Here is a 16,964-nt window from a genome sequence, read left to right as displayed (position 1 = left end):
CTCCGATGGGGCTGGGACCCAACTCTGGACTTGTTACGCTTCCTCCCTCCTGCCTCCAGGTGGCGCCAGAGGCCAAGTCGGTGTGTCGTGGGTGGGCGGGGCCGCTCGAGGATTCTGGAGCCTGACAGCGGCGGGGCCTGGGCGGCCCCACATCAGCCCCGTGGCCGAGCCGGGGTTTCGGAGGCGAGGCGTAAAGCGGGGCCCTTCTCACAGCTGCGCCCCCCTTAATTCTCCGTGCTGGCCTATCCTCGGCGCTCACGCCGGCTTGCCCCTTCTGCCCCGCGCTCTGGGATGGGGTGGAGGCGGGGTTCGTCTTTTGGGGCGGCCCAGCCTCCTACACCGGGGTTCCCGCGCAGCGTGGGCTCGGTTAGCGGCCTCTCTTTCCCTTCCCAGGAGGAGGGGCGGCAGAGGGCCCGGTGGGACCCCCTCCCCAACACAGGCTGCAGAGCTGCCGTCCCCGCGCTGGAAGCGGAACCTGCTCTGGGGTCAGGGACTCGCGTGTTACTCAGACGTAAAATCGTTTATTATCAAAGCCACGTTTTCTCCCACGTGGGGGTGGGGGGCATGGAGCTGAGCTTGGGGTCCCAGCGTGGGCGGGGAAGGACACAAATTCAATCCTCAGGAAAGGGGCATCTTTGCCAAGAAAAGGAGGCCACTACTCCCTGCCAGCCCCACTCCCCGGGGCCCAGGGAGGACGGGGGCTGCTCCGAGGAGAGCTGGCGCCAGGAGGCTGGGGCTTCGGTGCCAAAGGGCAGGGTGGCAGCGAGGGTCGGGGCTGCCTCGGGGGCGACTGCCAGTCCCCGCGGGCGTCACTGCCGCTCCACCTGCTCCACGAATTTGCGGATGTCCTTGGCGAGCAGCTCTGGCTCCTCAAAGGCAGCGAAGTGGCCCCCGCGGGGCATGTAGGAATAGGAGAGCAGTTTTGGGTACTTGAACCTCACCAGCTTTTCCGGGACGTGGATTAGCTCGTCAGGGAAGGCGGCAAAGCCGGTGGGCACGTGGACCTTCATCCTGGGGAGGGGGGCAGAGATCCCATTGGGGGAGAGGCTGGCCCCATTCCTCTCTGTTGCCCAGAGCATGGGTCCAGGGGCCTGGGGGAGGGGGTCAGCTCACCCACCCACCGAGACCTTCAGAGCCATAAAGAAAAGGACCGACCCAGGGCTTTAACGGCTTTTCCCAGCCTACCCCCTCAATTCCAGCCCACTAAGGGGCCTCTCTTTTCTGGGAGGAGTGGCTGAGAACATAGCTGAGAGCCAGGGTGGGACAGCCTCCAGCTGCCCACCTTTGCTCCCCCTTCCCTTCACTGTTGCCTGAGGGTCTCCATGTGAGATTTGGAAACCAGCTGGCCCCAGCAGGGTGCCGGGGACATCCCGGAACTATCAGTGCCACATCAGGTCAGCACCCTGGCCCCAGGGGAGCCCTAGGGACATCTAGGGACCGGCTCGGTGTGCTCTAGGAGCCAACTGGAAAGGCATGGGCATTTCAGCCAGCATCCTGACTAAATAGTGTTCTTATCCAGGCACCCAGTGCATACCGCGGGTGGCAGCTGGGCCAGACTGTGCTTTTCCTACCACAATGCCCCTCCTGTGCTCAAGACTGGTGTTCCCCTGCTCCCTGCCTCAGAGGCCCCCACTCCAGACTCCAACCAGGCTCACCTCTCATGCCTGTGGACGTTCAAACCCTTCCCCAGGTTCTCCTTGTAGTAGCGCTGGGAGGAGACTATGGTCCCAGTTGTCCAGTAGAGCATGATGTTGGTCAGCAGGTCATCCAGGGAGAACTTCCTGGCAAGTGGCACAGGAAGCCCTGCTCAGTACCACTTACACAAATGGGAGCTGCCACTCAGCATCGGCCAGGCGCTGTGCTCTGTGGTTCCACCCTCATGACATCGCTGTGAGACTGGTGCTGTCATGCCATTCCACAGACAGGCTCGGAACCTGCCCTGGGTCACCAGCTACTCATGTGATGGTGACAGGACATACAGGGTGCTTACCATGTATGAGGCAGGCACTGTTGTAAGCTCTTTATGTGGACTAATTCATTTATTCCTCTCAGCAACCTATGGGACGTTGGTACTACCATTACCTCCATTTTGCTGATAAACGGAAAATCCAGATTCAAACTTAGGCACTTTGGGTTCAGGACTCATGTTCCTAACTATGGTTGCTAAACTGTGTCACCCCTCCCTACCCCCATGACTCCCCTCATAGTGGGTCCCTCTACAGAGGCCTGGTTCCAGATTTCTCTAGAGCACTGAATTTCACACTCCTCAGAATCCTATGGGATTTCTAGCACTTATTAGAGGTTGTCTGGATGAGCTCCTGGGAGCAGGCATGAGGCCTGGCTTCTGTGTTCCCCAGAGCCCACCATTGCTGGAGGCAATGAACAGAAAGGGCCAGAAGTCTAGGGACCCACATTTGGCCTCAGCCATGTCACTAAGGAGCATGGGGACTCTGGCAATTGTTTACCTCAGCCGCGTCACTAAGGAGCACGGGGACTCTGGCGATTGTTTACCCCGCCTGTGCCCCAGTTTCTCTTCTTGTAAAACTAGGATTAGTAACTTGGAAAGCATGTGGGACTTTTCTAAAGAAAAAGTGCTCTACAAAACCCAGGACCATTAATAACAGCCTGTTCAGCCAGAAAGCTGACATTGCCAAATTTACCTCTGTTAAAAGGGTACTGTGGTACTATTCATTTGCTAAGAAAGCACCTTTTGAGCACTTACTGTGTGCCAGGTGCTGAGCTAGGTATTGAGGATCCAAAGGTAAGTCAGGCTGGGTGCCTGCCTAGAGGAGCATGTGGCCCAGCAGGGAGACCGAGCATAAGCCACTGGCTGTACTGGTAGAGGTGGGGGTAGGTACGCACAAGAACAAATTCGGCCTGGACTGAGGGAGAAGTCAGGGAAGGCTTCTCAGAGGAGGTGACCTTTGCACTGGCTCTTTAAAGGAAAGTAAATTGGGGGGAAGGGTGTCAGAACATGAGCATGCGCAAAAGGCACAAGGGCTGAGTGTAGAAGGCAGGTTCATGGACTGGACCGGCTAAAGCCCAGGAAGTAGAGAGGGCAGGGGTGGAGAGAGCTAAAGCCCAGGAAGTAGAGAGGGTCGGGGTGGAGAGGGTGGCTCGGTCTCTGAGCATCTGAAACACCATGTTAACTCTGCTGGTTGGCTACTACTGAGAGCAAGCTGTGTGTTCAAGGGAAAGCAGTAAGACGGCTATCCAGGATTTTTTTTTTGGGTGTACCTGTTGCTCTTGGGCCCAGGCCCTGTGCTAGACCCATAATGTCCCAGAGGTGCCCCCTCATGTCACTGCTGCCTGAAGGAAAAGGGCATTTGCTGCCCACCCCCTCCACACACACACCTTGCTCTTCAGCGCTAGGGTAGTCAGTCTTATCTATTCAGTTTGGTGAGTTTCCTTGTTTGCTTCAGCTATTTACATGCCGTTGATCAATCCCATGTTATCCTCACAACCATGTTTTTAAAGAATGCTCAATTCACCTTTGCCCTGTGTCATGGATTGAGTTATGTCCCCCCAAAAAATATGTGTATCAACTTGGTTAGGCCATGATTCCCAGTATTCTGTGGTTGTCCTCCATTTTGTGATTGTAATTTTATGTTAAAGAGGATCAGGGTGGGATTGTAATACCCTTAACCAGTCACATCCCTGATCCAATGTAAAGGGAGTTTCCCTGGGGTGTGGCCTGCAGCACCTTTTATTTCTCAAGAGATAAAAGGAAAGGGAAGGAAGCAGAGAGTTGGGGATCTCATACCACCAAGAATGCAGCACCAGGAGCAAAGCCTGTCCTTTGGACCCGCGGTCCCTGAGCCTGAGAAGCTCCTCGTCCAGGGGAAGATTGAGGACAAGGACCTTCTTCCAGAGCTGACAGAGAATCTTCCCCTGGAGCTGATGTCCTGAATTTGGACTTTTAGCCTACTTTACTGTGAGAAAATAAACTTCTCTTTGTTAAAGCCATCCACTACTGGATGACTAAGACACCCTGCTTTCTGTTACAGCAGCACTAGATGACTAAGACACCCTGTTTTCAAGGAATGCAGCTGGACGTAGGAGTAGAGAGAGGTGGGGTAGAGAGAAAGGCACTAATATGGAATCTGAAAACATGAGGAATTGTTGTGAAAAGAGGCTTCCTGGGAATGAAGAAGATATTCACAAGATAGCGTCACAGGCAGGAGTATATTCTTCTTGTGCCCTCAGTTCCTCCTCCCCAAAGCTCTGGATGTCCAGCAATAGCTGTTCACAGCACAGCAGAGAGAAAGTAGATGGCTTTTAAACACAATTTTGATGATAGAATGAAAACCGTCACTGAAAACTTAATAGTTACAACGAACATTTCAATCCTGTGGACTGGCTTTCAGCGAGCTGGCCTGCTTCCATTTGCCTTGGCCCCTGACCACAGCTGGAAAACTACCAAAATAACCATCTTCCATCCTACTGCAGTGAGAGGGATCTTTCTAGAACACAAACCTGATCTTGCCTGTGCCCTGCTCAAAGCTTTGGTTCTCCCGGTAGTCCAGCAGCTGTAGGAGGTGGTATGGGAGGGCCTCACGTCTGGTGGCTGCTCCCCGTATTTGTGTGCAAGGAGCAGGGCCAAGCCTCTGCCAGGATGGTCCTAATGGAGAGCCACTGACCCATGAGTCCTGCCAGACGTGGGGTGGGAAACGGGTCCCTGGGTAAAGGCTTGCAAGGCTCTTGGAAGACCTGTCTATAAGAATGAGTTCACGGTCTGGCCCTGCTCTAGCCTCTGTGCAAGTTCAAGCTCATCCTACATTTCAATCCAGTCTTTGCTTCTGCTGTTCCCTCTGCCTGTATTTCCTTCTCTCACCTTCTCCATGTGGCAAACTCCTATTCATCCTTCAAGGCCCAGATAGATTCTCCCAGTCATTTCTCCTCCCTGTCCTTAGACTAATCAAGTTCTCCATCCTCTAGACTCCCATAGTCCTTTGCATGTGTCTGTATTCTAGAACTCATTCATTCAACAAATATTTATTGAGCACCTACTACATGCCCAGCACTGTTCTAGGTGATTACAGCAGGGCCAAGACAGAGCACCTCCCCTAAGGCAGGGATCCCTTTCCTTTCACTCTCTCCCGACCCCAGCACTGGGTGTGGCGCTGTGTGAGTCACTGAAGGAATAAAGAAAGAGATAGGCCTGGAGAAGGCGGTTCAGAGGCAACCTTGATGGAGCCTGAGGTTGGCCAGGGACCTGGGAGTCCCTGGTCTACGGAGCCTGCAGCCTTCTAAGACTCTGGGAGATGGGACAGCCCAAGTCTTCCTGCCAGCCACACTTGGGATCGGCTTGCAGAGTCCTAGGGGCCCAGGAGGGTGAGGCCCAGGCTCTAGAAGGGTACTCACTGCCCTCAGGGCTCCCAGATCTCAGGAGGCAGCTGTTTAGCCGACGGAGCGTAGGCAATCGCAAGTCCTATGTCCTGTTCCTGACCACCCTGCTGTGAGGCTCAGAGCAGGGCACCAGACCTCTCTGTGCCTCAGCTTCCTTATCCACAAGACAAGGCTAAGTGATGGGTCAGTTGAAAATAGATGGGACTTGCCAATCCATCCCCCAAGTCCGCCCACCCCAACCCAGGTAAAACAACCAGAGACGAGATGAAGAGGACAGTAATATGTGAAGAAGGTGGTTGCTGGGATGGGGGCCCAACGGCAGCGGCCAGTGGGGTCTCACCTCTCCAAGCCTCCATCTTCCAGGTTCAGGAATTCCGAATTGGTCCAGGTGGAGAACTTCTCCAGAATATAGGCAGCCAGCCCCACGGGGGAGTCATTCAGAGCACAGCCTAGGTGGGAAGGAGGAAGGGAGGGCCTCAGGCCTGATAGCCAGGTGTCCCATCAGGACTCAGGTGTGGTGCTGGCCCCACACAGTGAGCTGTGGACAGGAAGCCACATTTACTCTGTCCTAAATCTTGAGGTGCTCATGTACCTCACTTCCTTAACCCTCAGCCTCGGGACCCTCATCGTGAGGCCCAAATGAGACATATACATGAATGCTATTTTTGAAAAGGGTTTTCGTGGCTGTTGGTTTTTTGTTTTTGGTCTGTACGCTATAATTAGTGAAAAATGAGAAACAACCTGAAGTCCAAATTAGGGTATCAGTTAAAAATAAATACTGATACCGATTAGTGGTGCCAGGGGCAGGTAGAATGGAGGGGAAGCAGAGTAACTGTTTAGGGGACACTGAGCTTCTGCTAAGCGTGATGGAAAATTCTGGAAACAGATAATGGTGATGGTTGAAAACATGCTGAATGCAATTAACGTTAATGAATTATACTTGTAAAAAATGCTAAAATGGAAAATGTTGTTACATATATATTTACAATAAATAAATAAATACACCTATAAGCTAAAATAGTGTGCAGTCATTAAAAATGGCTAGGGCAACAACACAGGTAAATCTCACAAACATAATATGAGGAAAAGCGGCCAGACTCGAAAGAATACACACTCTGATTCCATCCATATAAAGTATAAAAGCAGACAAAAGCAATCTATCTCTTAGAAGTTGAGAGAATGGTTCACCTTGAGTGGGAAGCACGCCTGGAGAGCACAAGGGGGGCTTCTGGGATACTGGGGTCATGTTCTGTTTCCTGATGTGACCGCTGGTTACACGGGCATATTCCATTCGTGAAAATTCATCAACCAAAAAGCTAGCAAGTTCTTTTGAAGACTGGGAAGGGGACAGAGGGCTGGGAAAGGTGGGGAATTATAGGTGATAGACTTTGGATTGTGTTTTTTTTTTTTTGTATTTTTCTATTTCTTGACAATGAACATGGATTACTTTTATAATCAAAGACTGGTTTTATCAAGTGTTATTATTATTATGGGCTGTCTCACATATGTGAGCATGGGACTATGGTGAAAATTGTAAAAAGTTTTAAAATGGACCGAAGGGGAATCCTTTCAGTGGAATTCTGAGTTTTCTAGTGGACCCTAATGTGGCCTTCTGATTATACTGGGGTCCCATCTTCCTTTGTCTTAGAGCTATTTTACAGCTCTGTGAATCATGGAAAACTGCTAGTAACGCATATGATTCTTGTTCCTTCAGTGGAGATGTAATTGAGTCTTACCCTGTGGATTTGGACCAGTTCTGAATCTGTTAGCAAACTGACTTCGGTGTTCCTAATTGCCTTTGAACCATTTTTTAATTTTTTCTTACTTTATGGGTTCCTTTATTAATTAATGAACTAAATAAAATCTTTGAACGTGCTCAATTTATATTTCTGTCAGTCGTGGTTTTATCTTTTAAAAAGAATTATGCTTTCACAAGACCCTGGTGGCAGAGATGGTTTCCGGGCCCTAGCCTGCTGTCACAGGAACTTCCCCCCAGTGGCCCAAGGGCACCCTCTCCCTTTCCTCTGCTGAGGGCTCCCCCACCCCCATAGCCCCAGAGCTGCCCAAGCCCCAGGCTTTTTCCTCTCCCCGCTTCCCATCTCTCACCCCTCTCCTTCCTAGTGTAGGACTCAGGCTCTGGGGTGGGGGGACCAGGGGTCTAAGTCACTATGAATATAGAATCAGATAAATAGAGTTGTTTGATCTGGCCTGGGAATTTGGTGATCATTATAAACTTGCTTCTAACAGAAAAATGCAGTTCAAGGGTCAAAAGAACTTGGAGTTCCCTACAAAACGTTTCTGGGTCGTGTGAGCAGTGTTCTGAGGATAGTGACGTTGGCCCGGTTGTGTGCCTTGTTGAATGGAATGGATATAAAACCATTTACGTCTCTGATGTGAGCCCCAGGAAGGAAGGCCCAGCTGCAGCCGCCTTGAGAGCGCTCACCCACAGTGTCCGGCTTGGTGGCCTGGATGTGCAGGTAACCACTCTCCCTCATCACGGTGTAGAAGATCTTCTCCTTAAAGGGGTACAGCAGCTCCATGTCCCTCTCAGTGTAGCCAAAAAGCCTCCCGAAACGCCGCCCCAGCAGAAGGGTCAGGGTGAAGAAATTTCTTATAACCAAAGCCATGTTCAAATGCAGGCCTTTCACGTGCCTGAGGGCAGAGAAGGTGCACAGTGAGGAAAGGAAAGAGAAGAGACGGGGGAGGAACAGGCCACAGGCTGAGGAGCACAGCGCCAGCCCGCTTCATGCCCTGCCCCTCAGGGGTAGACACAGGAGTTTGAAGAAGGGGATTTGAGAAAGATACAGAACTTCTAGAAAGTTCAAGTCAGGTCTCTCCCAGTGCTTGGCCCATCAGAAATGCCTAGTCCCTGACCTTCCCTCCCCTCGCTGGCCCTCTTTGCCTGGGCACCTGGCACAGACTCACCAGGCAAGTGTTATACCCACAGAGGGTGGCCCAGGTATAGCTGAATGACAGGGGACCCTCCTACCGCTCCCCTGGGCCCACAGCATCCCTGCCAGGGGCCACCAAAGGGATCCCTGGCTCAGACACAATACCCAGTGGGCAACATTACACAAAAGACCATCTCTTAGAGACATGTGACCACACACACCTGAAAGTGACCCTCACCTGGGCACCATCTGGGCCATGTTGGTGCAGATCAGGGAGCCCCAGTCTCCACCTTGCACATAGAACTCCTGGAAGTTCAGCCGCTGCATCAGCTTGTAAAAGATCCTGGCGGTAGCCACTGAATTCAAGCCTGGTTGTGAGGGGGAAACAGGACAGAGTCACAGAGATGTCACTGTGAAATTCCTCAGGCCTGCCTCCCCCAGGTTGAGATAAGAGCAGCTTGCGGGAGGCTAGAAGGAATCCTGGGGCCCGAGGGTATGTGGGGTGCCAGCCTGGGAAGGTAGCTCCCTTCTCTGTGGAGGGGGCTGTGAGTGACAGCCACTCCTCTGCCAGGCTGGAAGGGGTGTACTCGGCTCAGGCCAGCCCCTGTGAGGTGTCCATGAGAGCCCACACTCACTGTGTGTGCTGTCTGGTCAGCCTGGCTAGCCTGAAACAGTCTAGGACCCAGATGCAGACCTGCTCCTGAGTGGGGAAGTCATGAGAACACAAGAGTCCAGGCCCCAACCAGCACTGAACACCCTGACTGGTGCTCTGCCTGGCCCCTCCCGTCTGTACCCTTCAGATCTAAGAAAATGCGCTGGCCCTCTGCTTAAGACAAATGCCTCCTGGCTGCCTCTACACCCTAGTTCCAGACCTCCTCCCCCAGCATACTCCTCCTCGAAGTGCCTGATGGGGAATCTCACCCACACTGGGCAAGGACTGGGCAGACACAACCTCCAGCAGCCCCTACCCTTCTTGGAGGATGCCTCTGAGAAGCCGTAGCCTGGAATGGATGGGCAGATGACTTCAAAAACATGCTCGTCGCTCAGGCCGTGGCTCTTGGGGTCAGTCAGGAGAGGGATGATTTTATAAAACTCATAGAAGGAGCCAGGCCAGCCATGAACCATCAGCAAGGGCTTCGCGGAGCGGCCTGCGGGCAGCTGTGTGGGCTTCACATGGATGAAGTGGATGTCCAGGCCTGGGGGACAGGGACAGTCAGGGCTGGGAGGGGAGACAGCTTGCAGCTGGGGGGCTGCAGTCCTGACACAATGGCCCTCAGGGCATCCGGTCAGGCACTCCACCCTCCAGAGCATGGACAGTGGGTGCTCCACAGTTCACACCCGCCCCCCCGTCATGGTATCGCTCACAGCGACAACAGCCAACACCTGCACTGTGCTGCCGGCCACACGGGTGCCCTCATTCGTCCTCCAAGACAACCTTGCAACCTGTTATCACCCTGTTTCACAGAGGCACTTGAGTGCAGAAAAGCTACTGTAGCATCTCTGACAAAGAATAAAAACCAAACCTGTTGCTGCTGAGTCGATTCCAACTCATGGTGACCCCAGATGTTAGAGTAGAAGTGAGCTCCATAAGGTTTTCTTGGCTGTAATCTTTTGGCATAGTGGTTAAGTGCTACGGCTGGTAACCAAAGGGTTGGCAGTTCGAATCTGCCAGGCATTCCTTGGAAACTCCATGGGGCAGTTCTACTCTGACCTATAGGGTTGCTATGAGTCGGAATCGACTCGACGGCACTGGGTTTGGTTTTTTGGTTTTAATCTTTACCGAAGCAAACACAGTCGGGGTTGCTGACTTAACTGGAACCTCCACCATAAGGGCTGGTTGACAGTGTGGTCTACCTAATGCTCTGTTCTGTTTCATTGTTAATCACTAATACCAATAATATGTGTTTGCCCTAGAAAACATGGATGAAAAAAGAAACAAATCTTGCGTAATCCCGCTGCTTGAAGGGAACACTGACTGTGCTGTCGGTCAGTCCATCCAGCCTTTTGTTGTTGCTGGTAAGAATCTTTTTATTTTACAACCGTTTTAGATTTATGGACAAGTGGCAAAGATAGTACAGAGAGTTCCCATATACTCACACCTAGCTTCCTCTAGAAGGAGCCCTGGTGGTGCAGTGATTAAAGTGCTCAGCTGCTAACGGAAAAGTCAGTGGTTCGAACCCACCAGCTGCTCAGAGGGAGAAAGACGTGGCAGTCTGCTTCTGTAAGGGTTACGGCCTTGGAAGCCCTATGGGGCAGCTCTACCCTATCCCATAGCCTTGCTGGGTCAAAATCGACTCCACAACAGGTAGCTTCTCCTGCTGGTAACATCTCACCTCAGTATGGTCCACCTCTCACAACGAATGAACCAGCTCTCACACACCGTTATGAACTAAGGTCTATGCTTTACTCAGATTTCCTTAGTTTTCTCCTAATACCCTTTTGCTGTGCCAGGGCTCCACCCAGGACGCCACATTACGTTTAGCTGTCACATCTCCATAGGGTCCTCTTGGCTGTGACAGTTCAGACTTTAAAAAAGTACTTAGAGGACACAGTTTTATTTTAACAAAAAAAGAACCGTGCATACATTCTATTTGGGAACCTTACTTTTTCTTTCACTTAACAGTATATCCTGGGTATCCTTCTATGTTGCTCGATTTGCTCTTATCCTGCAGTTTATTTTAATGGTGTGTCCTTTGTAACACACTGCATGATGTGAGGTTAATTTTTATTCAAATTCTACCACATTATCATTTGAGTTTAAAATTAGAAACCCGCATGCTTGAGTATGCCTGGGCCAGCCCTGGATTCCACTAGGAGAAAAGCAGATGCTGTCTCTGGGGAGGAAAACGGGTAGCTAGGGGTGGGGCAGGAGGGGACCTTCTTTGCCCTGCATACTTTTTGATTTTTATACCTTGTGCATGTACTATACATTTAAAAGAAATTTTTAAAAAACTCACACCACCCAATTTACCCTGTCTGCCCCTATTTCCCTTTGAGGAAGGAAACGTTCTCTCCCTGGGTTTTGCTCTAAGTCTGTGGAGCCAGCATCTCTGAGCCAAGGTTGCTGGCTCAGAAACCAGGAGCCAAGTGGACTTAGGAAGGCAGTGCTGGGCCTGGTGGGTGATGGGGTGAGGGCTCGGGAAGAGGGTCCCTTCACAATCAGAAGGCCGAGCCCGGAGAGCAGCCACTGGCTGAAGGAAGAAAGGACAAGTTGGGAGTCTGGACACCTCGGTACTGGCCCTGAACCTCTTCCTTCCTGATTACTCTGGGCAGATTCCTCCTCCTCACTGGATGTGCTGGGGCTGGATTTACCCACTGGCCTCTGAAGCCCCTTTAAGCTCTAAAATTCTGGGAAAATAAGGGACCGATATACTGTGACGGGAGGCACAGGGCATCAGTTAGAAGCTCATCACAGAATAAGCCGAGAAGTGGCAGGAATAAAGAGGCCAATGGTGAGGCTGCTGGTGACCAGGTTGAGCCTGAGGAGCTAGGAGCACAGGGGTCAAAAGCAGGGACAGAGAGGACCCTGAAAAGCTCAACACATGTGAGGAGGATGGCAGCAAATAGAGGGAGGAGGTAGGTCTTCTAGCACCAACCCCAGGCTAGGGGTCCCAGCAAAGGAGATGAACCTGAGTCCAGCTCTTCTTGCAGAACGACTCCATACTGTAGGGACCAACCCATGGCCAGTCCTGTAGGGACCAACCCACGGCTAGTCCGCCAGCCCTAGGGAAGTGCACCAGAACGCACATGGGCTAAGCTCCCTTTGGAGTGCTTGTACCTTGAAGGAAGTTTTGTGCTATAAACATCTGACATCCCGTGATGTCCTTAGGAACTCCAAGGTAGTACAAGGGGTCATGCGTTCAGGAGAGAAACAGCGCTTTGTCTCCTCCTGCCTCTAAGTCTTTGAACATACTATTCCCCCCTCTTGGACCACCTTCCCTACACACCTGGCAAACTCCTATTCATCCTTCAAGTCTCAGCTTAGATGCTGCCTCCTTCAGGAAGCCTTCCTCACACTGCCAGGCAGAACATGGGCTCACAAAGCACCTGCCGCCTCCTCCCTCATAGCAGCCCTCTCAATTATGTGCCGTAATTGCCCCCGGGCAGCCCGTGAGTTGTTAGAGAAGCTGGGGACCGTGTCCTCTCCGATTGTGTGTCCCCAGTCCCAGCAGACTGTCTGGGTACAGAGGTGCCCTGACAACACTGTTGGATGGATGCTAAAGAGTTGGGGCAATAGAAGGACCAAGTCGCACCCAAGGAAGCCAGGTAATTTGGCAGCCAGGATCCAAACAGCAACCTTTGGAAATTATATGCAAGGACATGAAGTGTCCTTGTTGGCTTAGGACAGAAGATATCAACTCTCTAAAGGACACAGCAATCCTCGGAAGGAGTTTAAATTTGACCTCCCCCTCTCCACCCCCTGCCGCCAAAAAAAAAAAAAAAATGATTCCGGACTTTTTTCTGTTGCTTCTGACTTAGCTCCAGGAAGGGCTCCAGTTCTGGGACACTCACTGTGATTCTGCTTAGAACCCAGAGGATGAGCCAGCTCCCCACATTCGCCAGCAACCCCATTCTCCCTCAGCCCTAGCCTCCTCACCTCTGGAGGGCAGGGCATTTGGCTGCTTCTCCAGATCAGAGTTTCCATCCATCCTTTCTTGCCCTGAAGTTGTTGTTATATGCCATGGAGTCAGTTTCGGCTCATAGCGATGCTATAGGACAGAGTAGAGCTGCCCCATAGGGTTTCCAAGGAGTGTCTGGTGGATTCGAGCTCTTAACCATTGCACCACTAGGGCTCCTGAAGAAGGAACTACCATTTCCTCATCACACAACAAGGCTCGGTTACAGCCAAGTCCTTCCCGCTTGAAAGACAGCATCCCAACCTCCCAGCTAGCTGCAAGCCCTGCTTGCTACATTGTCCATGTGAGGTTTTGGGTGACCTTGAGGATGGTCTTTTTACTTTATACGTAAAACAGAATACTCAGCAGTTACTTTGGTTTTAAAAAGTAATATTCAATTTATTAAGGTTATGAATGAAAAGACCTAGTTTTTCTCCAAGCATGCAGCTTACAAATCTTATTCTATATATTTATCAATCCTTCAAATGTTGAAAGTCCCTCTTCAGGAATCTTTGATTAATGGGTGGTTGCATTTGTAAGCGTGCTTGATGACGTTCCTTTAAACACTGTAAACCGCATTTATGATTTCAATTTCCTTTTTTAAGAACTTTAGTTGATCTGACTGTCCAATAAACCTTTCACATACTTTAAGCAATTCCTAGAATTCTGATAAATTAAATGTATAATATGGTGAGGCTTAAATATGCATTATTCCAATACTGCATATAAACTCAGTAAGCTTTCCATATAAAATCACAAATCTAAATCCATTACTCAATTACACATTTTAAATTATAACTACAAGTCTAACTCGTTACTTGAAAAGGCCAAATTCTTTTAAGTATTACAAATATTTGAAATTCCAAACATGCACAATTTCAACCTAAAAAAGTAGCAGTGTTGGTTTCATTTTCTTATATTTCCATGTTTGATTCTAAATCTCTCTGGGGTTAAAAGAGATTTTTCCACTAAGGAAACTGTTGACCTCATTCCAAATGATTTGAGATTACCTTCCCAAGAAAATTTTGAGAGATACTGTCTTGCCTGGGATACAGCTGGGACTTGAGGTCAAGAGCTGAAGATAGACAGAGCCATTTTTCTTAGGGCCTTGACCAACATGCTGAGTACCTTTGACCAGTCACAGTATCATGGACTCCAAACCAGCCAGAAATGGTGAACCCGTCTAAGGCCATGCCCTGATCTAAGTCTTATCTCCACACTCTCAAGGAAGTCTCTATGCCTCACTTAAGATAGTTACATCACTGGACTGCATTCTGCATTTTTGTTTTAAAATTATTTATGTGTTTTACTATCCAGCTCTAAGGACCATTGGGTTTGTTGAGATTTTGCATTCTTTTTGTATGTGGGTAGGGCTACAACTTATATATATTCCAGTGACCACTTAATTGGACTCCGGGTCTCCCCAGCTTTGTCTGACTCTAAATGGCATCATGCAAGAAGGCCGCTCCCAGGACACACACCCCACCTCCGGCTGGGGATTTGGAAACCTACCTTCAATCTTCGTCTTGAAGTGAGGGTATTTGTTGAGAATCTCCACCTGTTTCTTCCAGTCAAATTCATTCCTCCAGTAGGAGAGGATCTTCTTCAGATAGTTGGAGTTGAAACCGTAGTGGAAACAGCTGTCCTCCAAAGGTGCGGCTAAACGGGTCTTATCGATCCTCCAGTGTAAGTCCTGAAGGGGTGGGCAGGGCACAAGAGAAAGCTTGTTTCGGGAAGATGGAGCAAACCCCGAAGCCAGTGCACTAGAGTAGTGGAAAGCAAAGGTTCACCGGCGAGGATTAGGGGCCCAGGTCTGCAGACTTGTGCTCCGGGGTGGCCAGCTTTATCCCAGAAGAAGCCTCCACATTTCCTACAACAGTGACTATTCCCAAAGTGTAGGTGTCCCTCACTTTCAACTTCAGGTTTACGCCTCATCTTTAATTTTTTAAATGTATGAACGACACTCATCTTTAATTTACCTAAGCTTTTATATACTTTAGGCTTTGCAGGCTGCAACTACTCAGTTCTACCCTTGTAGCTTGAAATCAGCCACAGATAATACATAGATGAATACGTGTGGCTGTGTTCCAATGAAACTTTATTTATTCAACAAAGTTTGAGTGTCGTAATTTTTATGAGTCACAAAATATTATTCTTTTGGTTTTTTTTAACCATCTAAAAATGTAAAATTCCTTCTTAGCCTGTGGCCACACAAAAACAGGGAGCGGGGCCATAGTTTGCTGACTGCTGATAATACAGCATCAAAGGACACATTATAACCCAGTTGGGTAAAAATTACAGACCAGGGGAGAGGGTGCAAATCAAATGGACATGTGGTAGGTTAAAGACGCCAGCCCCAGTGGAGACAGTTCACATCTGCTCACGGAACACCCCAAGCCTTCCGAGGGCTTCGTCCCAAGTGCTTCAGCAACCCCTAGGTGATTTCAGAAATCTTACAGGGAGTCTAAGAACTCACTAAGGGACTTATTCTCAGGACTCAGACTCTGTCCTAAATAACTAGGCCCTAGAGAGTCTCTGGGTGTTGGTGGTATGAGTCTACCCACAGGTGCCTCAGAAGAAAGGCCTGGCAATCTACTTGCAAAATATCGGCCATCGCAAACCCTGTTGAGCACAGTTCAACTCAGACATGCACAGGGCTGCCATGAGTTGGAATCAATGGCAACTGGTATATCTACATACCAAAGGAGTCTCAACCTGGTTTCTCTTGATGACCTCCAGTTTCTATTTTTTAACCCCTTCCTCCTCTGAACTCTCATGACTTCCTACTATGGCATTTATCCCTATTCATATGGCATCTATCCCTATTATGGCATTTATCCCTATTAATCTTTCAGCTAACTTTTCTTCGTGCACGTTCCTTTTCTCACCTATTGGACTATGTGCTATTTGAGAAGGGTCTCTCTCTTCTTCCTAGCACCCAGCAGAGTGCCTGCTCACAGGAGGTGCCCAAATACCCACAGAATGAAAGAAAGAGTGGATAGGGACACTCCAGGTCCCACCCACCCCCTGGTGTTGCGCAAGCCTAGCTCTTCTGTGAGGCTGCTCTCTTACCACCCTGCCCCACTGGTCACCGCCCTACTGACTCTAGCCCTGTGCAGTGGAGAGGGCAGTGGCTTTGGAGTGAGACAGGCCTGAGTTCAAATCCTCCTACTTATTAACTTGGACACCTTGGACGATGGGCTTTTACGTCTCTGAGCTTCAGTTTCTGCGTCTGTAAAATGGGAACAATAGTCCTTGCCCTTCAGTATTACTGTAGCGCCCGAATGTGATAATGAATGGCTGGGCACACAAAAAGGGTGCTTAATCGATGCTGGCCCTGCCTTTCCAGTGCTACAGTGTTTATGCCAGCATTGCCCCACTCTTCACCCAGGACCGAGGGGAACCCGCCCACTTTCTCCCATGAGCCCACTCCTAAGGTTTTGGGTGGGACACGAAGGAGGTGAAAACAGCTGCTTTCTGTGAGCACTTAATTGTGTCCAGCTGGCACCCGCTCTTCCCCTGGGCACTGCTGGGGCCTTGGGGAGGGAAAGGAGACTTAGAGGAGGCCAAGGAGCAGAAGCAATGGGGTAGGCAAGCCGGGGGTGCCTCTCTGGAGAACCTGTGTCTGCTCAGTGGCGGAAGAGGAGACACACTAAAGGTGGGGGGGGGCCCACTTCCCAAGCCCCCAGCCCCTCCCAGTCCAGCTGCAGGCCCAACCCCCAATCCCAGTCTCAGGTAAACCACAGAAGGGGCTTCCCCACCCTCCCTGCTCAGCCCTGCCTGGGAGAGGGTGCCTTACATTGATCTCCTCGTCGGATGTTTCCACCCTGAAGGGGCGGATGCTCGCATCCTCCTCAGTGGTGGGCCTCGTCCCCGGCCCCCACCACCCATATTCAAGGGGCAAGGTTTCTTCCTCATCCCGGGAGACAAACCAGTAGATGACAAAGCCCAGCACAGAGGCAAGGAGAATCTCTAGCCACATGACTCCTGAAAGAGGGGGGAGGTTCCATCAGCAACAGAGACTACTCGTGCCCACCCCAACCCTAGGCCCAGAGACGCCAGACTCCCACGCCCAACCCTTGATTTTACGTGTTTCCGAACTAAAATA

The 16,964-nt window shown here is 50.5% G+C and overlaps 1 protein-coding gene across 2 annotated transcripts in view; it reads right to left on the bottom strand.

Annotated features, from left to right (window-relative positions):
- Window positions 1–475: 475 nt before the first annotated feature.
- EPHX1 (epoxide hydrolase 1) overlaps window positions 476–16,964 on the bottom strand; it is a 41,648-nt gene continuing 25,159 nt past the window's right edge. For both annotated transcript variants that reach the window (XM_049868472.1, XM_049868473.1), the window contains 8 exons: window positions 16,656–16,843; window positions 14,369–14,549; window positions 9,209–9,436; window positions 8,479–8,608; window positions 7,793–8,001; window positions 5,690–5,798; window positions 1,656–1,781; window positions 476–1,011 (listed from right to left, as the gene is read on the bottom strand). In XM_049868472.1, the coding sequence (XP_049724429.1) occupies window positions 810–1,011; window positions 1,656–1,781; window positions 5,690–5,798; window positions 7,793–8,001; window positions 8,479–8,608; window positions 9,209–9,436; window positions 14,369–14,549; window positions 16,656–16,838 (1,368 nt within the window). In that variant the 5' untranslated portion in view covers window positions 16,839–16,843 and the 3' untranslated portion in view covers window positions 476–809. The remainder of the gene's footprint in view (window positions 1,012–1,655; window positions 1,782–5,689; window positions 5,799–7,792; window positions 8,002–8,478; window positions 8,609–9,208; window positions 9,437–14,368; window positions 14,550–16,655; window positions 16,844–16,964) is intronic.

The sequence above is a fragment of the Elephas maximus genome, chromosome 24, assembly GCF_024166365.1.
Source record: "Elephas maximus indicus isolate mEleMax1 chromosome 24, mEleMax1 primary haplotype, whole genome shotgun sequence".
In the NCBI taxonomy this organism is placed as follows: domain Eukaryota; kingdom Metazoa; phylum Chordata; class Mammalia; order Proboscidea; family Elephantidae; genus Elephas; species Elephas maximus.
The sequence above is the reverse complement of the archived record's forward strand: the minus strand, read 5'-3'. Positions and strand labels throughout refer to the sequence as shown.